This window comes from Aricia agestis, chromosome 4 (assembly GCF_905147365.1).
Source record: "Aricia agestis chromosome 4, ilAriAges1.1, whole genome shotgun sequence".
NCBI classification, from domain to species: domain Eukaryota; kingdom Metazoa; phylum Arthropoda; class Insecta; order Lepidoptera; family Lycaenidae; genus Aricia; species Aricia agestis.
The window spans coordinates 11,710,104-11,735,572 of NC_056409.1; the positions used below are offsets into that span (position 1 = coordinate 11,710,104).

The window sequence follows — 25,469 nt, forward strand, 5'->3', positions numbered from 1 at the left end:
ATTTAATTTCAAAATCCAAAGTTTTCTGACTGATGTTGTTATTGGTTATTTAGTTATTACTGACCATCATTAGTAGAATGGTAAACTAGCATGCAATAATACTTATAAGTACATGTCTTTTGACATTTATTTAGAAATACTGTTAAGAATTAACTTCACATAATAATAACATTTTATAATTCATTTCGTAAATTATATTTATTAAGTTCTGCAGTACAGGTTGCTAGTGTATCCTCGTTAAGTCTTCCACAATTTTGATTAGATCGTCTACCGTCGCATTTCTCATCATGCCGCCCCCATCGTCGATCTGTAAAATAATATAATTTTATAAAACTAAGCACTTGAGTCTCGATTCTTGGGCAATAATTTATAAATGATTTGATATGCGTCAAATGTAATCAAATGGTTTGGAATTTTAAGTACCCAATTTTATGTAGCTTATCAAAGATTGGATACGCGTCAAGATCAAACAGTTTTGCGTTTTCTGTACCAACTTAAATATCTTTACGTTGTGTGTTTGCTTGCTACTTATAACACAAACTTTTTTTTTTAATAATGGGGCAAACGAAGAACCGGGTCACATGATGGAAAGCAACTTCCGTCGCCCATGGACAGGAGAGAAGAGAGAGAAGAGCTGCAGGTTCGTTGCCGGCCTTTTAAGAGGGGAGGGTAGGGAAGAAAATAGGGGAGGGTATGGAAGAAAAAAGGGGAGGGCAGGGAAGGGAAAAGGGTGAGGATTGGGCCTCCGGTAAACTCACTCACTCGGCGAAACACAGCGCAAGCGCAGTTTCACGCCGGTTTTCTGTGAGCCCGTGGTATTTCTCCGGTCGAGCCGGCCGAATCATGGCTCTCCCACGTAACTACTCAAAGGTTTATATTGTTGATTTCAAAAACTGATAATGTACATCTACACTACTATTATAAAGAGGAAAGATTTGATTGTTTGTTTGTCTTGAATAGGCTCCGAAACTACTGGACCGATTTGAAAGATTCTTTTACCGTTGGAATCCTACATTAATTCTGCTGAACATAGGCTAAATTTTATTTTGGAAAAAAATAGGGTTCCGTAAGATATTTGGGATTTTCGGACGCAAGGTGTAAAAAATCAACCAGAAATGTTACTTTTTTCGCGTACGCTGCCTAAACTATAAAAGATAGAACCATAAAATGTTCTAAGTAATTGTAGATCTTTTAAATATCTACAAAAAAGTCCGCGACACAATATACCTATCTATGTTGAGTGAGGCACAATAACCATTTTTTTATTAAAAAATCTTGAAATGTTTTTGGACTACATTTAAATGCCTTTATTTTACTCATGGCATTAATTCTTTTCAAAATAAATTATTTCATTACTAAGAACAGTTAATGTAAATAATATTTGGTCTTTGAATGATTAAAATTTGACGTTTGGTTTTAATGTTATGGCGAAATTAAAATATTACGATTTTTGCTGCACGTTGCGAATTGGGCGTCGTCAAGGCGCGCCGCGCGGGTGTGCTCGCCCGGAGAGTCCACGTAAATATTAATTATTATTACCTCGATCATGGGAATCGCAGACTCAATAGATTTATAATATAATAGTTATGCGACAGCCGGGTGCCGCTTCATTGATGGGATAATATTATAGTGCTTCATTAATTCATTACGTTTTGAATGACTATTATTTTTGATTGCTATTATAATTAATTTCTATAACTATAAATCTCCAATAGCGGCAGCCGGCTGCCAGCATAACAATTATTGAAGATCTATTGTGTTTTTTTTTTTAATGAAATAAGGGGGCAAACGAGCAAACGGGTCACCTGATGGAAAGCAACTTCCATCGCCCATGAACACTCGCAGCATCAGAAGAGCTGCAAGTGCGTTGCCGACCTTTTAAGAGGGAATAGGGTAATAGGGGAGGGTAGGGAAGGGAAGGGAATAGTTGAGGGTAGGGAAGGGAATAGGGTAGGGGTTAGGGGATTGGGCCTCCGGTAAACTCACTCACTCGGCGAAACACAGCACAAGCGCTGTTTCACGCCGGTTTTCTGTGAGAACGTGGTATTTATCCGGTCGAGCCGGCCCATTCGTGCCGAGGCATGGCTCTCCCACGTATGTGTGTGTCTGCGATACCCACGATGTCTGCGATACCCACGATGCCGATGGAATTATAATTAGGTCAGACTTTCAAGTTAGTAGGTATCGATCTACGAAAATAATGTTTTACTCATGGTCAACTATACGTTGGCCTATCCCGAGTTGGAGCTGCTGATAATCAATTTATTTTGCTGCCACAAAATAAAACAACATCAAATATCGTTTAAAGGGAAGCTTTAACTCAATTTTAATGGAATCTTTTACGCATGTAGGTAAGCATAAAATAATAAAGCATAAAACTACAAAAAAAACATAAAATACTTTAAACAAAAAAATACATTTAGAAGTTGCAAAATAATATAAATAATAGTATCTTCTGGTAAGGATAAAATAATCAAACATATCACTTAAAATATTTAAAAAAAATACAATAAAAATGTGTTTTTTTTTATATCTATGGACGCTTCACACCACGTCAGTCTGGCCCCGTGCTAAGTACCTAAAGGACTTGTGTTACAGGTACCAGACAACGGAAATATATTTAATACTTTTATACTATACATATATTTGAGATTTTTATTATATCATACACATATTTAAGAGGATTCCACACCGCCATTTTTTCCATACAAACGTTGTCCCCTGTTTCCTCCCTGGATAATGCTAGTAGAGTTATAATTTTTTTCCTGAATATCTACGGCCACTAATACAATGTCCCTATGTTTTCTTTTTTTTCATAATTTAATTATTAAATAAGATATGAACGTTCAAAAACCCAAAAAAATTGCCAGATTTTCCACTGTCTTCAAACGTCCAGAAAACAGATTTGGATAGATTATACAAAAAAAGCAAAACATAGGAACACAGCTAAAGCCTTTTTTTAATCTTTAATGAAAAAAGTACTTAAATCGGTTAAGTTTTGGAGAAGGAATCAGGGGACAACGAATCGTTGATTTTCTGGATTTTCTGCAGTTGTCTCTATCGCGTTCTGCGGTATAGGCTTGAGGTAAGGGAGACAGCTATAGATATTACACGTACTTTTTTTTCATTTCTCTAGCCGCTGTGGTATCCTCTTAATACACATCCAGACCCGGGAACATTGAAAACTTTTTGTTCCGTCGGCGGGATTCGAACCCGCGACCCCCGGCTTGAGTTACCAACGCGCTCACCACTGAGCCACAGAGGTCGTCCTGTAACTACTATATTATAATAATTATAATATAGTAGTTACAGGCTAAATAGTGTAAACCATTTTTATGTTCTGTTTAACTGTTTAACATAAATGTCCACCTCTGCGAAGCCGGGGCGGGCCGCTAGCATATATATATGCTAGCGGCCCGCCCCGGCTATTCAAAAGATTAAATTATGAAAGTTGAATACCTGAGAAATATCTTATTTTGATAAAATATTTTATACTCAAGCTACACATCCATACTTTAATTATGAATGCGAAAGTGGTTTTGTCTGTCTGTTACCTCTTCACGCCTAAACCGCTGAAACTATCTTGCTGAAATTTGGTATGGGGATATTTTGAGTCCCGGAAAAATGTACGGTTCTCGGGCGAAAAACGAATTTTGGCACAACGGAGTTGCTGTTGTCATCTATAGTAAGCTACGAATCGGGAAAAGAAATACAAATAGCACCTGTAAGCCTTGCACTGTCTCTTGCTGCATCTCCCTGGATAGATCAAGGAAGCTCTCGATGAGGTCTCCATCAATGAATCCCTCGGCCGGTTCAGTCTTGATGTCTGTGTTGAACGATCGCCAGAACGTGTGCGTTATCTTGCCCACAGACTTGATCGTGTGTGTGAGCCTCTCTTCAAGCTGCAGTAGGAATTCGAAGAGCTCCTGTGATATCTGCACTACAAGGCCTGAGAGACGTATATAAATATTGATTAATGAATGTATGTCTTGTCCAAAGGGTTTAGTAACATATCGGACAGGGACAAACCAAACTTAGTACTCTTAGCAATATGGGACCTAGCACCAAAGCGCACGGAGTGCGCGGCCAGTTTCAGCAGGCCGCGCGCATGCCGTGCACTGTTTACACGAACCGTTTCGATGCACTTTTGACCCCCCTGTAGCTCAGTGTCTATTGCGAGTGCAAAGATAAAATTATACCTACGTAATTATGTGCTAGTACTTAAGCAGTATACCAAATTAAATAGATATAGCTTCGGTAGATCCTGAAATATCTCCCAGTGAAAATAGCTAATTTTGGCACTCACTCACTGACCGGTAATCAAAACCTCTAGGCCATTTCCAATTGTCCTAGCGTTATGAAATTTGGCACACAGGTCGTGTGTTATATGTAGATTAACAAAAAATTGAGAAATTTAAGAAATCGGACAAGCGTGAGTCGGTTCACCTACAAAGTTTACGCGGTCGAATTCGACTGCTTGGGAGTTGATATAGGTTAAACTGTTTTCTTGAAAATTTCGCTTCTATTGATAGTTTAACAAATACGACTAGCACCATATATCGAAGGTATTGTTTAAGTTGGGTGTGGCACAAAAAGAAAAAAATTGTATAATTTCTTGAAAAAAAGTATTGAAATCCCACCAAAAACATACCTGTTAAAATGGGGCCAAGTTCCTATCGGCAAATTTTTGGTCTAAAAAAAGTTGAAATCCAAACCAATGCCAAGTTTAGATGCACTTCATCGATCGTTATCATTTTCATCAACTGCCTGATCCATAATACTTCTAAATTTGAACTTGGCAGGTTTTCCTGCTATACGTAACTCTTGATTAAAAATTATTGTATAATTAGATAATAATATAATTAAATTAACCTGCCACGTTCAAATTAGAAGTATTATGGATCAGGCTATTGATAGAAATGATAACGATCGATGAAGTGTATCTAATCTTGGCATTGGTTTGGATTTCAACTCTTTTTTTAGACCAAAAATTTGCCGATAGGAACTTGGCCCCATTTTAACAGGTATGTTTTTGGTGGTATACATTATAGCTAAAAAAAAGCTACTCACATCTTCTCATATCTAATAAGCAAGATATCTCTTTTGGCAAGATAATTATATATGTATTATATGATATAAAGGATAACAGTCTACGGAGCTACCCAGTAAAATGTTCTCGTCGCTAATGTTACAATAAGCTGACAGACACTGCAACTGAATTTCAATTATTGAAAACGAAAGTTGAATGAAAGAAGATTACGAAAATTGAAGATGAAGAAGTGCACAGTGTGGACATAGCTACTATCTGTGAAACTCTTTATCAAATTGAAGTTGAAACATTATTAAATATCTCTGAATGCGGCCGTCAGTCGTATAAAGAATGGAAGGACATCACAATCTGTGTACTAACCGATAGCGCCCGCAACGGTAGCCAGCAGTACCGGTCGGGCGACGGGCGCGGCGGTGTCGGCGAGCTGTGCCACGAGCGCTCCACGCCGCATCACGTTCACCATGTCCCCGATATGGAACTGACCCATGTAGCCCATCTGTTGCCGCTCCTCGTCCGTTGTCGCCGCGCTGTAAAATAATAATTAAATTTCTACTGGCTACACAAATCCTTTTTAATATTATAAATGCGAAAGTGTGTCTGACTGTTCTCTGACTCTTTAAAGTTTAGGCGCTTTGCAGACGACGGGGCGGGGCGGGTCGGTCAATTTCACCGCGTACGCTCGTCGATGTCTGCGGCTGCCCGCGCCGCGTACACAAAGCAAACGCTGTCTGTTACTGCATATAAACTGGGTTGTGTGATTCACGGCGGGCAGCCGCGGACATGCGCCGCCAGTGCCCGCCGGGCACCTGCGGCGCTGTCTTTTTGCCCGCCGTTTTTGCGAACTGACCGGCCCACCCCGCCCCGTCGTCTGCAAAGCGCCTTACACTTAAACCGCTGGACCGATTTTACTGAAATTAAATTTGGTATAATGATGTTTTGCGGGACGGGAAAAGACATCGGATAACGTACAGTTACAGCGCGATAAAAGAATATATAATATATTTTTGTTTTCCGGGTTTGTGACGAATTCTGATAGTTATTTAGGCTGCTGCAATGGAACAATATACCTACATAACATTAAAAAATAATAATTACTCTTTCTTTTTGCCATTCTAATATAAATAAAATCAGGAATCATAGAAAACCTACTTTAAAGAAAAATATTTTTCTGTAGAACAAGCATTTCAAAGTTGTTATTGTCATAAAGTAACGTTTTTGTTGTGTTTTGTCTGGCCCTAGGGAATAAATAGGGTGGAGTTGGTGTTTATTTTGGTAATTTAATTAAACAATCCTTTAGGGACTCATTAATCACAATACAGGCAACAAAAATTGTGAACTTTGGAAAATGTAATATTATGAGCTGTACAACATACCTGTCTTTTTGGCATACAAATAAATTAAAACTATTCTCGGCTCCTAGGAATGTATCGTCGTCGAGTATTTCGATAGCCGTCATCCAGTTCGGACTGTAATCTCGAGCTATTTCTTCGAAACTACCCTCCATCTACGAAGAAATTGAAAAATTAGCAAGACAAGTGGCAAGATAGCATAGAGACGTTATTACTTATCTAAATATTTAACTTAGTAATCTCTTAAAATATAATAATTCTATAGCCTGCATCAGAGCATATTACGCGTTATTACATTATACCATCTAAGAAGTTTATTCATAGGCAAATGGCGGACTTACATAGTTTGGACGAGTTATGTTAATCGCAGCCGATCACGAAGTCACGACTTACCTTACATCGAATTGACATAATCCAACCAAATGACGTACGTCCATCAACTGCTATGAATTAATTTCTTCGATGGTACCATATATATTTTTACAATAGATTTTTCAATAAAGCATAGATAGCAAAATTATTACTAAACTTAATACATAGTCTACTAAAGCTTAAATAAACCATAGAACATAATAACTTATTAAGTATATAAATCTCACCTGTTTATATTGTAATAGTGACATAGACCGCATGAGATCACCAACGAGTATGAAGTCTCCTTTTGTTTTAAGATACAGTGCCACAATGTTGTTGAAATGACTACATTCTAATCTGAGCTCCTTTTCAGAGGTCCATTCGAATAGGCGTACCTATAAAAGCAACAAACCACTATAACCAAACCACTTTACTTTTACGATGAATACAAATCATAAGTCGTTATAATTATAATTATCTATAAATGAGTCAGACTCATAGAGGCCGGAAAGAGGTCAGGCTGAATTTGAAAAAAAAAACTATTTAAAAAGTTTTGGAAATTAATGTCATCAATATTCTTGATACATTTTATTTACTTTCCTTTGTTTTCTACATACTTTTTAGTGTTTTAATCACAGCAAGAAAGCACGATACATATATGCTTTTTTTAATGAAATAAGGGGGCAAACAAGTAAACGGGTCACCTGATGGAAAGCAACTTCTGTCGCCCATGGGCACTTGCAGCTCCTCTGATGCTGCAAGTGCCCATGGGCGACAGAAGCCGGCCTTTTAAGAGGGAATAGGGTAGGGGATTGGGCCTCCGGTAAACTCACTCACTCGGCGAAACACAGCGCAAGTGCTGTTTCACGTCGGTTTTCTGTGAGAACGTGGTATTTCTCCGGTCGAGCCGACCCATTAGTTCCGAAGCATGTATAAGTCCCAAATTAATTAGATACCGTAATTTAAATGTATAATAACTCACTGTACTATTAATAGAGGCTAGTAGTTTCCCGTTGAACTCGACGAGCGAGTAGCACGCTCCCTTGATCTCCTTCTCGCCAACCTGCGTGAGCTTTCCCTCGTACCAGTGGAATAACAGTATCCTGCCCTATAACAACATAAATTATGAGTATCATCCAAGTTAAAAGCATTCAATTGAAACACGATGTAACAAAAAGTCACTCAAAAGATACAAGCACATGTACAGCTTTACGGTAAAAAGTAGAATAAAATAAAGTCGAACTGGATATCATTAACCCTTTAGTATTTACAAATTACTTTTATTTGAAACACACCTATAGGTCGTCAATTTCATTAACTACATATTCCGCGTTTGAATTTTTTTAGGTAAATTTTGAACAAAGATAATAGTATTGGATCCGACCGTAAAATCGTGTAGGAATCGTTTTTTAAATCAAATATATTTTAAAATAATCTTTAGAACGTATAGAATGGATTAATGTTGGGTTGCCTTGTCAAAAGTAGCCGCAAGTAGCTGTAATTAAGTTTGTTGTTCATGAGATAAATGCATAAATTTGCATGTATATTTTTTTTCAATAAATTTTACATCATTTGAAAGAAAATGACGAGACAAAATAAGGTATAAATGGTTGCCAACTCTAAGTCGGCCGCAACCTAGGGTTGCCAGCCCGTAAACAGACATAGTTGTTCATCAAAATTGAAGCATCGTTTTTTTTTTTTAAATTTTGATAGAGAATTAAAGTTTTATGCATTTTGTACATGAATATCCATGGTTGCCAGTTCCACGATAGCCGCAAACTCGGGTTGCCATCACTTTGTATACGACATCGCGTGAGGTTAGGAAGCGCAAGAGAAAAGAAGCACGCATTGTTACTTGCGATAAATGAGGATATTGCATAGCAGCTGCGACACTGATAGCCTAGTCAACAAATATTTGTGGATAGAAAAGTCAAAAACAGAAATTGACTTGGAATTTGAGCGAAAAGTTCCTTTATACTTCCTAATTTTTGGGTTAAACGAGTATCCATACTATACACTTTTACTATAATATTATAAAAGCGAAAGTGTGTCTGACTATCTGTTGCTTCTTCAAGCCCAAACCATTGAACTGATTTTGCTGAATATTGGTATATCTATAGATGCTTTGAGTCCCGGGAGAGGACAAAATACTTTTTATCCCCGAACAATATACGGTTCATTCGCGATAAACGTTTTTTTTCGTTATAATAATATCTTAATATAGTGGAAAAAGTGCAAGAAAAGTGTGTTTTATTAGTGTATAAAATATATTTGATCGAAAAAAACGATTCCTGCAGGATTTTACGGTCGGATCTTAGGATATAAGTAAAAAACAATTTCAAATCCTCGTCAAAATTGAGCATACATAAAAACTAGCGCCCTAAAACAGCCGTCAACTGTTTATGGTAAACCTGTATTTGCAAGAAAGGGGTTTGGGTAATATTGGCATCATTTTCAAATTTCGCGGTCACTCACCAAACCGGCATATTATGAAAGAACATATCAAGGGGAGTAAACTTTATTATGGGGGACATATAGCTAAACTATATCGGAGCCGAGATATTAGGCATTTTAAGTTCGTATTTTCAACTAAAAGTAAATTCAATCATAATATGAATACTCAGAAAAATAAAAAAATAGCATTATTTATTGGCTTAAAGACTTCCTCGATATAATATGGGCTATCCAATACAAAAAGATTTTTTCAAATCGAACAAGCAGTTCCTGAGATTAGCACTTTCAAACACACAAACACTTCAGCTTCATAATATTAGTATACAGGGTATAACAAAACTAAGTGAAAATACTTTAGGGTACTGTGTATGAGTCTCGTGTATAGAGTTTACTGTTGAAGTAGTAGCAATGAAAGAGAACATATTTTTTTCACTTTTGTATGGGGAAACTCTTAACGCCAGGGCGCTTGCCCATACAAATCACAAAAGAATTTCTTTTAGCGCTGCTTCTTTCACAGTGAACTCTATACAAGGGACACATAATATATACTCTAACTAAAGTATCATCACTTAGTTTTGTTACAACCTGTAGATATAGATACAAGTACAATTCATATCATCAGTTATTTTTATTTTTAGTTATTCGTACATTTTAGAAGAATGACTTAACCAACATACAACTACGCGCCGTCTTTTAATGAGTTTTTAACAATTTATTTGTCTTTTGCAAAAAATGCAAATCCATTTTTTCTCGAATTTCTTAAAGAGGGCCGTTTTGATTTTTTAAATATTTTTTGGTTAGTAAATAGTTAATATTCTATAAAATATTCCTGCAGCTCCACGTGTATGAGTCGGGAAGTAGATTAAAACATAGACGAAAAATTCTGCCGAAAGGTGGCGTCCGGCGTCATAAGTTTCTTAGGTCACGAGTTTCTTACGCCGGTTCTTCTCGGCGAGGTAGTTCCCGAACCGGTGGTAGGCCTCATGTAGACACGACGTTCTAAAAGAGTTAACTTTGTTAACCTATTTGGAAATAAATATTTTTGATTTTGATTTTTGATAACTCATACTGAACTATGGCCAAAGTTCACTAAATAGTGGAAATAATCGACATTATATTAGGAACCAATACCCTAGAGTCATTTTACCTACAACACAATAATATTTTATACACAAGAACAATAATTATATAATTGCTTAATATTGCATTCGACCCTTTGAAAACCACTGTCTAGTGAAATAGTCTCAAGTCTGGCTATATTTTAGTCGGACGAGAGTTTAAACCCAGTGAGAAAATATGTATGAAAAATTATACATATATTTGACGCGGACGAAGTCGTGGGCAATAGCTAGTGAGAAATATAATATATCCAGTAGATTAATATACCCTTTCTACACCTGTTTGTTAAGGAAAGCTCCATAAAGTAACGTTAATTACTATTGATTTTGTGAACATAAGGCGTAAAAATAAATATACTAAAATAATCGTAGCTCAGCTCCGATATTACTTAGAACAATTTTTATTACTAATATATGTTTCTCTAATGTACTGCTACAAAATAGTATTGGTTTAATCCCTGGCCGCTGGAAAAAATAATGACGCCACTGGTCCATACAAAGTAAATCAATGACCTTTCTATATACCAAAATATAGTTAATTCAAAAGTGTGTGAAGAATATATTATTTTTGTGCTTACCGCTTTAGGTTCAGACTCCTCTGGATTCAATATGGCGGTGCCGACGGCGAAGTAGTGGTTGGGGTCGTCGCCGAGTTTGCACGACACCAGCGACATCGCGAACTCGCCGTTCATCAGCTGGTGTGCGTGTAATACTGGACAGAGAAGTACAAACTATCAGAGAAGTTGAGTCATAGGCAGACGGCGACCCACATAAATTGGTCGCGTTGTGTCAAACTCGTCCGACAGACCACAACTATTAATATTTTACTAATAATTGACATAATCCGGCCAATTGCCGTAGGTCTGTCAACTGCCTACAAATCAATTTCTTCTATGATACCTACATACATAGTTATTATTTTTATTTATTTCATTCCAAAACTTTTAATTCTTAAAATGCCATTTCAATCTAGAACCTCATATTTTGAGTTACACAGACTTACAGGTCTCAAGGAATGCAGACAAAATAAGGCAACGCCATCTTATAGGTCTCTAGGAATGCGGACTAAATAAGGCAAACGTCAATCTTGTAAATTGTCATTTTGCAAGATGGCGTTGCCTTATTTGTGCTGTTATAGTTTGTGCGTTTTAAGATGATATGGGTGACAGTTTTCATATTCCTTGCTACGGGTTTTTTTTTACAAGAAAACAAAAAAAATCAAAATGTAATAAATTATATTCCATCTACAAAAACAAATGTTTCCTTTAATTGTAAATGAATAAAAATGAAATGTTGCTAAATGCTAACTTATTAATATAAAATTATAAATATTAACTGTTAAATAGGAGTATAAAATTATTGTTACGAAAACATTTGAAAAATGTCAGATGCATGAAACGGAACTTATGTCAATAGAGATTGACTCTGCTGAATCGAAATCAAATCGATAAAAAAGGGCGGCCATCTTAAATCGCCGGCACCGCTGAAATGTCAGTACGAAATCGATAATTTCGATTGCAATTCCTTTACGAAGTGATTCGATATTTTTAAATTAATTTTTGTTAGGTAACTTACCTACTATTGTCAATTATAATGTGTCACGGATATCATCATAAAACGCACAAACTATAACAGACAATAGAGCTGATACAGCTGTTAGCACAACTAGCACGACTGCGCAATGATCATAGTTACACATTTGTAACGGTCTTGTGCAAACAATGCACTATATTAACATATCAGACGGGTGAGCAATTATAGTTTTCGATAGGTCCGTAATCGTAACATTAAAGAAAATTATTTGTATTACAATTTTGACAGCTCTCATACATTTGACACTTGAAAACATCTGTCAAAATTTCAGACTACCCTTTCAGACCACCAGAGCGAGATGCAATACAACACATTGTCATGTGGCGGATGACAGTAAATCGGTTCGCCGCTGTTTCGCAGTTCGCAGCGTCGGTGGACTAGAGGCGTAACTAACCAAACAGAAGTTACAACCAACCTTCAAAGGTGTGATGATCGAGTATGAGCAGGTTATGCAGCTCCAGGTCTAGCGCGGCGGGCGCGTGTTTAGCGGGCACGGGCGGCGCGCCGCTGCTGCTGGCGGCCGCGGTGGAGGCGGACGCGCGGACAGGCCCCGCCACCGCCCCGCCTCCGCCGCCCCACTCCGCGCGGTCCACGCGCATCGTGATTACGCCGAACGTCTGCAATAGTAATCAACGCTAATAACTTTTCTTAGCGATAGTCTACTCAGTATGGTGAGATGAAGCTTTCGAGCCTCAAGTTTCGTCATTGACATAAATAAAGTATATCTATAAAGTTTATTTAACCTTAGAAGTCAGAATAGTGAGATAAGGTTCGAGCCTCAAGGTACGTCTGGACACACAAAATACCTTTGGCGGCGACAGAATGTTTATACTAGAAATCATTATTGTATCTATTTCTTAGGTCACGACTGACCACTAGCAGCAAAATATGAAATATCGGAAACCCTTATTAGTTAAATTTCATAAAGGAAAAAAAAATGTTCAGAATATATCAACGTGCTAGGGTTCGAAGGATTTGGAGAGAAAGACCTGCTGACTCTCTTGAAGACTTTATTAACACTAGGTCACACACACAAATCACTAAGTCCAAACGCTAAGCACTAAGTCCAAACACTAAGCACTATCACTGTCCTAGGTCGTAGCCGAGTCGTAGGTTTCACTCGTTCACTCACTATTGATCACTTCTTTTCACTCCGAAGTGCCTTGATGATCGCTCGAACCGAACTGAATCACGGCTCGTCCTCCTGCGACTATTTATGTGGGTCAAGGCGAGCCCTAGACTGTTCGAGAACATTTTTTCCCGAATGTACCAAATAAACACGTAAACAAATAAACAGGTAAACACGTAAACAAGTGTTGGACTTTTCTAGAAGGTTCGAGTATGTACTTGCGCACCTCACGCCATCTAGTATTGAGTAGGGGATGTATGTTGTCGGTGTTCCCACAATAAGTTTCGCTGGTTTGACGCTAGATGGCACTATATGTCCGTAACAATCTATACTAATATTATAAAGCGGAAGAGTTTGTTTGTTTGTTTGTTTGAAAATCGTAGGAAGGTCAATTCTGTACCTTGAATATTTTTGTACAATAATACTTGGGACGTGGTCTACTATGCTAACGCGGACGAAATCGCGGGCAACAGCTAGTATTATTATAAAGTTCTATACTTTACACATAAGCAGAATACATACATATTATATTATGTAAGTTTATTACTTACTTGCGAGGCTTCCTGATAAGCGATGCGGCGCGGCGTCTCGCCCAGCGGCACGGTGCGGATGTGCAGTTTCTGTATCTCGTCTATCGTGCCAATAGTTACAGTACTGTCCGTGGCCAGTGCTAAACTGTAAATTTTAAACTTGATACAGAAAAAGCCTATTCAGAAATTTATACAGTCGTGGCCAACTAATTAGGGACGCTATACTCGTATCACGAAAACGCATGTGTTTCTCAAAAGGCCGAGAAACCATTTCTCAAAGTAGCTTTGAAGTTTTTACCATTGACAATAAGTAAATTGACTAGCACTCTTAATATTTTGTGGTCAGAAAAGGAAATAGCTACTTGACATCGCTATTTTTTAGGTAAACACGTTACTGCTATTTTCTCATTATTGACTGATACGTGGACAACTAATTAGGGACATGTCAAATTTTGACTACAAAATTAAATATGTTGGGAAATATTTAAATGTTTATTATATTAATTTGTTAATTAACAAAATTTTAACAAAAAACAAAATGATAAATTGACATTCTAATAACCGGTATGGTTTCCTTTGTTGGTTAAAACCATTTGACATCGGCGTGGCATCGATGCAATCAAATTATTGCAAGTTTCTAAAGGAATATTATTCCAAACAGCTTGGAATTGCTCGTAAAGCTGATTATTAGTAGCAGTACGTCGAGTTGCAACTTTTTTCTTGGCTTCGTACCATAAGTGTTCGATTGCGCTTAGGTGTGGCCTGCTTACGGGTCAATTTAGTACCGTCACTGACTGCTGCGCTAGGAACGATTTGACGGACCGCGCCTTATGTTTTGGATCGTTATCGTGTTGGAACGTCCACAGTCCTGGCAACACTTTTTCAGCATAGAGTATGCTAATATTTGTTTATATTGAAACTGGTCTAGTTTTCCTTCAATTTTTTTATAGGCCCTACTCCATGTCCTGAAAAACAGCCCCAGATTTGAATATTTCCTCCTCTATGTTTTATCACCTGCTTTTTTGGCCGTCGCACATATTGTCTGCCATCTGATGAAATCAAATTTATCTTGGTCCCGTCAGAAAGTAGCACATTTTTCCATTGAGCAACAGTCCAATGTCCATATTTCCTTGCGAACGCCTTTTTGATTGTTTGTGTTCTTTCTTCAGTAACGGAACTTTCCGTGTAACTCTTCCTACAAGTTTTGCATCCACTAGCCGCCTTCTGACAGTCCTCGCTGATACTTCAGCATTCGATTCTGGCCCAAAAACTTCGCTCTTGATATGAACGGAACCCTTAACCCTCTCTTTTCGCGAGAACAATCATTCTGTGATCATCTTGTGGAGTGGTTTTTCTTGGTCTCTTCTTTCTAGGCTCACTTTCAGTGGTGTTATGCGTTTTGAAATATGCGACGACATTGTAGACCATGTTTTTGGCATATTCCAATGGAATATGAAATGATTTTCTTGTACGACCACTCACGTTGGTAAAAATTAAACATTGTTGAGTCACAACTCTTCTTTCGACCCAAATTTTTAATTATTTAATGAGTTTACAAGACACACAATAACGATCACGCTTTTCAAATTAGCTCCAGAATTAAGAAAACGCGAAAGAAAAGCTATGACTTTTTTTTTTTAATTTAGAAAACAAAAACTAAATGTCCCTAATTAGGTGGCCAGATCTTTTGTATCATATTTATTTGTTCATGTGTTTTGATAAGGTTATATACGAGTAGTATGTATTTATTTACTTTTTTTATTTTATACTAAGAAATAAAGTACTATCAGTTAATATGTTTATAAAGTAACACACACTAATATCGAATATAGGTGATAATTAAAGGACTTGAATAGTTAATATTGCTTGGTGCCTTAACTGTCCCTAATTAGTTGACCACGACTGTATGTGCGTTCTAATGTACCGTAAATTAAAACACATGAGAAGTTCTATAATATCTTATCTTATCTTTAATAACGAGCTTTCCGCGGTTTCGCTCGCGTTAAGAAGTATTATTATATACAAACTTTCATCCCCTATTTTAACCCCTTGGGGGTAGAATTGATCAAAATCCTTTCTTAGCGGATGCCTACTTCATAACAGCTACCTGCATGCCAAATTTCAGCCCGATCGGTCCAGTAATTTAGGCTGTGCGTTGATAGATCACCATGTCAGTCAGTCACCTTTGAGTTTTATATAATATATAGATATAGATTATAGATTACATGTGAACTAGTAATGTATGATGGGGTAATTGTGTTCGTCCAGACTCCAGAGATATTATACTCTTTTTGTTTTTTTGGCAATAAGAGCTCATAATAGTCTTTATGAGAAGAGACACCTTGAGAGTCGAGACTAGCTTAGAACTAGTTACAAGGGTTCTAGGCCCAGTGTCTTAAATTACTATAATATGATAAATTTTATACCTGTCTGGATAGGCTTGAGCATTGAGTGAGCACATATGCGTCACTTCTTTAAGGTTGACATTAGAGAACACCAGCTTGTGATTGGACGAGAATATCACCGTGGGCCGATCCGAACACGCGAAGATGTTCGTCGTCGACAAAGTCCTGTATGAAAATAGACACGAATTTAACTGTGCGAAATTAATTCTTATTATTTAATGAACATAAAAAATTCGTACGACACATATTATACAATTTGAAGTGGGTAACTTCGTTCATACAACTTAGCACATATACAAGTCATTAAAGTGTCCATTTAAAAGTTTTTATTTTTTTCTGAATATGATGACTGTAAGTAGCCGAAATATAATTACAATTAGACATCACGCGCGACTATGTAATGAGCAAATAAGACCACTTGCGAAAAGCTAGAAAATACAAGACTTTAACATTAAACCAAGACATTGTCAATTTAAGTAAATTATTTTTACGCTTTATTTACACAAGTAAAAGCAAATAAGACAGGTGTTTCCTATTAATAATTATCTATTCAATATACTTAGTGAAAATTATAATGTGCACTCCATTTATATAGCCCCTTACTAATAAACGTTGTATAAGCTTTGAATACAGTATTTTGTTCCTGTCACACAAGTGACATTTTAATTGGATTGAAGAAGACAAAACACTGTATAACTATTCAAATCTTATATAGCGTTTATTAGTAAGGGCGCTGTTCTATAAGCCACGTTAATAATATTCACCTGAAACTCCTCAACACGGTAGGTTGAGTTCCAAGCGTGACTCTCTTGCGGTTGCTCAATACTCCGGTCTCCTGGTCGACGGTGAAATAGAACATGGAGCCGTCGCCGAGCGCGCATAGCAAGTAGCACACACCCTCCAGCACGCATATCAGCAGAGAACGGGGTATTATCTCTGAAATTGGATACCTCCATTAATATTATACAATCTTACCAGTTACCTCCTTACTTATGAGAATAATTGAAGACGTAAGTGCAAGAAGCTAGTAATTAACAGTAAAAAATTGACTTTTTTTGCCGTTTTTAAAGGTCGGGTAAGTCATTTGAAACAATGTGTACTTTATGTATTTACACCAGATATATTAGCCAGATGATAAAGTTGGTAAGTTACAAGGTTTGTTTAAATTATAGGAGAAAAAAATATTATTGTCCTTATGTTTTTTTTTGTTTCTTGTCCCTGCTTTATTGTTAACGTGAGAAAAATGGGTTCACATTTTCAATTTTTATTAGTTTGTTTTATTTAATAATAATAATAATAATAACTTTATTGGTGCAAAATAGGGAGATTATAACAAGTGTTACTAATAATTAATTACAGGTCTGTTTACAAAAATTACAATCTCGTCACTGGTGGGTGAAGCACTGTTACCCTTGATAGGTTGAGAAACCTGTAGTAAGGGTTAACAGTCCCTTTCCCTGCAGATGTTACAAATTAAAGATGTATATTTCTAATTTTACAGAACATAATTTTAATAATTATTATACTAGGGCATGCAAAGGTGTGTGTGTGTGTGTGTGTCTGTGTGTGTGTGTGTGTGTGTGTGTCTGTGTCTGTGTGTGTGTGTGTGTGTGTGTGTGTGCGTGCGTGCGTGCGTGTTTGTGTGTGTGTGTGTGTGTGTGTGTGTGTGTGTGTGTGTGTGTGTGTGTGTGTGTGTGTGTTATGGCATGAAGCATTCCGTTTCACCGTAACTTTTATTTTGCTACTTTCTACCGCTTAGCGTCGTTTTTCGTTGATATATAGCCACTTCATCACCACCACATTTTCTCTCTCACACATCTCCATGCATTAGACGAACCTCCGGATAGCTTCTCCGTGTGCAGCGGGCGCAGGTCGGGCAGGCGGAGTATGCGCACGGAAATGTCCGTCCACAGGCCCACGCCAAGTAGCGCCTCGTCCCCACCCGGACCCAGGTCTAAACACGCCACTTCCTCCTCCATACACACCTCACTGCAAAAATATCGTTTAGTGTAAAATATAAACTCACGTAGTGACAATAAAATTATCTGAAGAAGTAGCTATTCAAAGTTCCTATCTTTATTCTTTGTTATATAAAAGTCATTTGGTCACTCAACTAATAAATTGTTTCAATAGATGAAGCACGCTCGCCCCTCCCTCAAAATAGAATATAAGACGATGTAACACCTCCCACTTTTCTCTCTAGGTTTTGAAGTACATACTATCAGAGAAGTTGATTCATAGGCAGATGGTGGGGACCTACGTAATTTGGTTGTGTTTTGTCAAACCCAGTTAAAATTACATTGAATTGACATAATTCGACCAAATGACGTTGGTTTGTTAACTGCCTATGAATCAATTTCTTTGATGGTACATAAGTCATAACAGTGTCAGTTATTCCTTCGTATAAGGCAGCATTTCCCAAAATGGGCGATAATGCCCCGTTGTTGGGGCTAAAGGTCTGAAGGGTTGCGCGTTGTGTAGAGGCTTCGGAGGTGATTTATTTCATCTGAATGCATTTTAAATTGAAACAATGGGGGCGCTAAAATATAATTTGTTCTTAAAGTGGGTAGACAAAATAAGTTTGGGAACCTCTGGTATAAGGTCAAACTTACCCTAGCAATGTAAGACGGTGTTGTTCAATAGCCACGAGGTACAGTCTGGGACCAGCTGCCGCTACGGCGCGCGTCTCGCTCGCTGCGACGACGGACAGAGCGCGGGCCCCGCCCACTTTCCATTCTGCCGCCGCCGCCCATTCCGCTCCGCGTCGCGCTACGAGGCGCATACCCTCATCCGTCACCTGGCGTAGTATTTATTTATGTATTACTAATATTGTGGACATTAAATGTTAGTATTTTTTAAAGCTTAGTAGCTTTAGACAAATTTTTAATTATGTAGCAATGTAATGCAATATTCCCGTTACATATTACACCACAACAAATCACAGATAAAAATTATGTTTATGTTGAAATAAATTTTAAAACTGGCGTAGTTGAAAATATCAATCTCACCTGCAACAACTGATCATAACAAACATTGCCAGTGAAAAATGTCTGTCTATCAGATAGGAATCCTTTTATTTCCGTCTCTTCGACTTCTTCTCCATTTAGCATTAGCACTCTGTCAACAAAGGCACATTCATGAGCTTCAATATCATACTTGTTAGCAAAGCATGAACCCCCTTACGAATAAAATTATGTAACAACTAGCTGTTGCCCGCAACTTCGTCCGCGTGAATGTACGTTATTAAAATCGAGATTTAGAAAATTGAACACCTATCTACGACTATTTTATTTGCATCTATGTTAGACACGAAATTTTTAATTTACTTACATCAAAATACCCAGGAAACTTGAACCTCAGATACTTATCATTTTGAAAAATCCTTTCTTCGAAGGGAAACAAATTGGAATTTGTTGTGTTAGACTGTTGCCAATAATAATTGTCACAAAAACACTTGAAGACACGGATTAAGTTCCTATAGTGCTGTCCACCATATCACCGTAGTATGCGACATCAGATTTACACTGTGGGTTGTCTAGCATTGTAGTTCTTTCGTTTTGGCAGAAAAAAACTCTCCCATGATGAGAGGTTTATTCAAACATACTGCCTTCGGTCGTACATATTCTACCATTTCTACCTATGTGCTCGACCGATGACCGACCGACTTAGCTCCGTAAAGTTTGACTTTAAAATTTCCATAGCCGGTAACGAATTGAGATACACAGTGGTCAATTATATCCATCCAGGGTTTGGATAATCGTTTACGAATATTAGGAAAATATTTAAAGATCGACCTTTGCTAGAATTGGTAATCACTATGGTTGTCATTGTAAATTTCGAGGAGTTCCTTTAATTCCATTACTTATCAAGTCACCGTTTTTACTTCTACTAAGACTTTGTTGTCTCTCCGTCTGTCTTCTCCAGGCTGTATCTCAAGAACCTTTATAGCTAGAGTTCTGAATTTTTTACAGATTGTGTATATCTGTTGCCGCTATAACAACAATTAATACTGAAAATAAAACAAAATCAATATTTAAGGAGGGCTCCCATACAACAAACATAATTTTTTGGCCTTTTTTGCTCGAAATCAATAATGACAACAGGCAGTTGAAATTTTCACAGAATCCTTAATTATATGTGTACTTTAATAATTAATAATACGATTAGAATATAAATAAAATAATGTGGGCTCCCATACAAAAACACAACTGACGCGGGGGAGGCGCGCACGCGGGGGCACGTCACGCGCGGGGGACGTGTCGTGTCCATGCATTCATTGTGGTGTTTTTTAATATAACTTTCGGAAGCTATTTCTCAATATTTTAGCACTGAGTGATTATAAAAGAAAAAATCAGCCAAGTGCGAGTCGGATTCGCACACGAAGAGTTCCGTACCGTTATAGAGCAAAATTAGGCCAAAAATTGTGTTTTTTGTATGGGAGCCCCTACCTGTTGCCATTATTGATATCGAGAAAAAAAGTCAAAAAAATCATGTTTGTTGTATGAGAGCCGCTCTTAAATATTAATTTTACTTTGTTTTTAGTATTTATTATTGTAGCGGCAGCAGAAAATATACACAATCTGTGAAAATTTCAGAAGTCTAGCTATAGTGGTTCTTGAGATACAGCCTGAAGACAGACAGACAGACGGTCAGACAGACAGACGGTCAGACAGACAGACATCGAAGTCTCAGTAACAGGGTCTCGTTTTTACCCTTGTGTATGGAACCCTAAAAATACGTGTATTTTAGGATTAATACATCAGGCCGGAAGGTTTAATTGCACCCTGTATGTATCTTAGCTATTGTGTTACTTTTTAGTAAGGATATAATAAAAAGGTGTACAAACCTAGTTTGACCCACAAAAGACAGCACCAAAGTGTCGTGATATGGAGAGTCTGGTGTTGTGGTAAGAGCCCACATGCCCTTAATGCCTGGCAAATCTATAGAAGCCTGCTCCTGTATGCCGATACCGTTGCGGATGATACGAAGTGAGCCCATTTTGAATGCACCTGAAATTTTTAAAATTTATTTAAACAGTAATAAATACACATGATTATATGTTACATGTTAATGTATATGTATATGCACATTTGTTCAGAAGCTGCTATAGATTAACATATACAAAAACTGGACAGTTCTGGAAATATTACATACGTACGCGTCGAATTGATAACCTCCTTTTTTGAAGTCGGTCGGTCGGCATGTAAGGTTGGCACGCGTTAAGGAGTAGCTGCATTACAAAGTTACGGGCAACATCAAGTGTATCCATAGCTCCTTATTATTATTATAATAATGCAAAAGTGTGTCAGTCCATTTGTCTGTCTGTCTGTGGACTGTGTCTCTTACCTATTCCCTCCTAACTGAACAGATTTTACTGAAATTTGCTATGGAGATACTTTGAGTTCCGGGAAAGAACATAGGATACTTTTTATCCCGGAAAACGTATGGTATGGTTACCGCGCGTTAAACGATTTTTAACGCAACGGAGTTGCGGGCGTCAACTAATAATAATATTTAAAATATACCTCACCTGAGCATGTAATAAGCTGGTTCTGCCCCTGTCGCTCAAGATCAACCACACACATGTCGACTATTGGCGCAAGGCTTGTGAAACTCTCCATCGGCTGCACGTACTGCCACGCCTCGTCCCTCGCCGCGGACAGTCGGACGAGGGCGGAGTCACCCAGTCTGGAGCCCACGAACACCACGCCATTGTCCAAGTACGTCATGCACTCTGGTATCGGTACATCACCTGAAAAAATATGAAAGATGAAGTGCTAGATTTCAACCAAAACTGATATAATTTATAAATTCAACAATCGAGGCTAGTAAGTCAACCACATTATAATAAATACATTATGTAAATATATGTATAGTACTATAAATTATTTAGGATTAAAAAAATATTTTTGGGTGTACCATCAGAAAATTTGATTTATGGCTGTAATTTGGTTGTATTAGTCGCAAATCATCCGTCGGCCTTTAACATATCATCACATCTGTCTACAATCTAATTTCCTGGTTACTTTACTAGAAAATCTAATTACCAAGTAACTCCACTTTGAGGTCTTTGACTGATTGAGTGCCATCCATTTTGTCCTGTAGTTCCAGTAGCAACATAAACAATCTGCCAGCAATGTCGCCCAGGAGATATCTCAACCCTTTTCCATCTACGCGACAGTAACAATTTATTGGAGTCATCTGTAAAAATACTTATTTCAGAATATATATTTTTTTGTAATTCCAGTTTTTAAAGTGCACCCAAAATATAAGCAATCACATGGTACTGAGTTTCTTAGCAATGAGTCCTCCTTTTCAAAATTGAGGCCTGGTTTTTTTAAATATTATTTTAAGAATACCTTTATCTGTGGAGGAGCAACAGCAACATAGCTCTGACCATCATGGTACACTATAGATTCCTGACCGATCACTATGGCACCACCTAAAAAACCCATAATAATATGATAAATAGCTCATTAATTTAATGAGATGACATAAATACGGTATTTAATATCATTATTGGGAATAAACATAATATATAGGAAGGGGCGCGGCAGTTTCCGGTTACCTCCAAGTGTGCACAAATACTTCTCCACTCTTTCGGTGCTACCTGACTAATGGATGGCTCTAATGCCCTGACCCAGACCAGCCCCCTTTTATTTCCCTTGCTTCGCGTGGGAATTGTATGGACACTGATAAGGACCAAGAAATTCTAGTGGCCAAACTGAAAGCTTTATGCTCCATGGAGGTGATGGAAGTCGGAGCAGCTGGCTGGCTCTGTCGGGGCAGAGGGCATTTCGGTGTCTGGCACCCCCTCCAACCCTGCGACAACCAGCGCTTCTGCACCTTCCTCTTCTCAGGGTAGGGCTCGAAAGACAACTCAGTGGGGCAGCCTCGACGAGGCGAAGACCCTTTGTCAGAAACTACTCAGTGAGTATCCTGAGTATGCCGAAAAATTGGAGAAACGTACGAGCTCCAAACGGCAGGTCTCTGACACCGCCAACTCACAAGAAAGACCAACGAAGGCAGCCAAGCACACTGGTGCTCAGGCGCCCAAGCCAAGTTTCAGTGAGGCGGCGAGTGCCATTCATGTGGGCATTCTAGATGCTGGGGGCCTTCTTTCACAGGAGAACACAGGAGCATGTTGGGGACGGTACTCTAACACGAAGGAGTCACAATAGATCCTCAATGACATCAGGGCTATAATCCCTGCCTTCAGAAAAAAAAAATATACAAACCTAATGGACTTGGTACTGGAATTAAAATAGATGCCTCTGTTTCAACATTATCTTGTTTCCAGGGTATTTTCATAAATTCTTTGTCTCTTAAATTTATTTCATGTGTCTAAAATAGAGATAAATTACTTATCAGTTCTCATTATAATAAACAGTTTTATTAGGTTATTTTTTTATTTATAAATGAACATGTTACCTTTATGTGTCTTCCATTAACATCTTGGTGAATTAATATCAAAGTGGGATTAGAGCACCCATGTAAAAATTCAACATCAAATACACTTAACTCTTCCAATCTGAAATAATATTTTATGTTAAGATTTTTTGGAAAATATCAAACACAGTGATGTAATCATGATGCCAAAGTGCAATAGTATCTACATAACTATAGTACAATATTTTTTTACAAATCTCACCTTAAACTAGCAGCTTTAAGCTCAGTAGAATCTTTATCTAATGGAATAATTTTAAATAAGCCATCATAAAGTCGAAGCCCAATTACTCTAGCTTGGGGATCAATGACAGCAAGTATACCATTCTCTGAGGGTTTCCCAATTCTATCGGCGACATTACCATGAGCTCTCGTGACAACTTCTAACTCTCCATTGGCCCCAGTTCTCCATTCTAATATCATTGCATTATATCTTGCTGTTAAAATGAAAACAAGATCCTTTTTTTCATACTGAAAAATAAATTGCATATTAGGAAGAGAAACAACAAAATATGTGATTGAAAAAAAATATTTAAATTGTAAGAAGTATCAAAATTGACACAGCATAATAAAAGATTTCACAACTGGCTGATGCGTTGTTGAGTTGAGAGAAGTTTAAAAGTAAATGAACTCACCGGAGGCCTAAATAATTTCATTTTAGCTACACGGCCATATAGACCAATCTCCTTCATAGGTCTCAGCCCTTCTGGTGTAACTAAATACATCTCTAGTCGTGACACTTTCGCGACTAAGAGATTTAGGTCTGTTGGTGAAGTAAAATTTCCTAAAAAAATAATTTGAGTAAATTAGTAAATCATATTAGTATTTTTCATAACTTGTTAAAAATCACAATCATGATAATGGTAATTATTAATTATTACATACATCTTGTGTAAGTATTGAAAATCAAACATTGTACCTACATACATGATGATATTTTAATACTGTTTAAGTAAAGGATTGCATTAAACATACTCAAAAAGTTATAAACCTAACCCAAACTGAACTAATGTTGTGATATTATGATTATTGAAAACTTAAGTTAAGCTAAACCTGTATCTAATGATAAGGTTCTCTGACATTGTTTGAAAGTGAGTAGCTTTGTTATTCTAAACAAGATCTCATTCTCTACATTTTCAATTGGTACATGTACAAGAAGTAGTAGCAAATAAGACTTAAGGCTTTATAATAACCAAACAGTAGGTTATTAATCTTATTAGACCAAAATAGCTTCATAGCTGCACTGGTGAAGTTAACCTCAATGTCATATACAATAATAAAAATAAATTAAATTTACCTGTTATACATGCTGTAACTGCTGTTGGTTTCTGCGCAGTAACAACGTAGTGGTAAGCCATGATACACTTTTTCACCTGTATTCTAATTTTCACTCAAAAATTTACTCAATATTTTACATTTAATGAGCGTTTTGAAATATATTATGCCGCCTCGACCTATGACTTTTCGATTTTGACAGCTTTTGACATAGCAATTTTTTTCTTAAAATGGCACTTCGGCTATTTAACCATTGCCAGGGAGTTTCTGAATGACTTATGCCCAGGGCTTCATAACGTTATCGAATACCCGCAAAAATATCTTTACGTACCGGTATTTTCATAATGGTAGCCAGATAACGGTATTTTTTTTATCGATTAGAGTAACATAACCAAAAAATGTCGTTATAAAAATACCGGTAAATATAACGATATTTTCTGGTATCAGGTATGCGGTATGCGTCGTGCACCAAATCTTACTCGCAGCCCAACTTCCGACTTCCAAGCCCCAGTTCTATATACGTGGGAGAGTCATGCTTCGGCATGAATGGGCTGGCTTGACCGGAGAAATACCACGTTCTCACAGAAAATCGGTGTGAAACAGCGCTTGCACCGTGTTTCGCCGAGTGAGTGAGTTTACCGGAGGCCCAATCCCCTCCCCTATTCTCTTCCCAACCCTCCCCTATTACCCTATTCCCTCTTAAAAGGCCGGCAACGCACCTGCAGCTCTTCTGATGCTGCGAGTGTCCATGGGCGACGGAAATTGC

At 37.6% G+C, this 25,469-nt stretch overlaps 1 protein-coding gene across 1 annotated transcript; it reads right to left on the bottom strand.

Moving 5' to 3' along the window:
- Positions 1-182: 182 nt before the first annotated feature.
- LOC121726122 (DNA damage-binding protein 1) lies at positions 183-24,894 on the bottom strand. The gene is made up of 23 exons (XM_042113355.1): positions 24,726-24,894; positions 24,064-24,212; positions 23,634-23,899; positions 23,414-23,513; positions 23,221-23,326; positions 22,342-22,424; positions 22,030-22,183; positions 21,513-21,734; positions 20,829-20,991; positions 18,991-19,099; positions 18,595-18,779; positions 17,820-17,971; positions 16,747-16,918; positions 16,004-16,147; positions 13,599-13,722; positions 12,334-12,535; positions 10,904-11,037; positions 7,736-7,861; positions 6,999-7,148; positions 6,424-6,554; positions 5,411-5,577; positions 3,723-3,949; positions 183-307 (listed from the first exon to the last, which is right to left on the bottom strand). Exons 1-23 carry the CDS (start codon positions 24,784-24,786, stop codon positions 224-226), a joined length of 3,411 nt encoding a protein of 1,136 aa, XP_041969289.1. The 5' UTR covers positions 24,787-24,894; the 3' UTR covers positions 183-223.
- Positions 24,895-25,469: the final 575 nt, after the last annotated feature.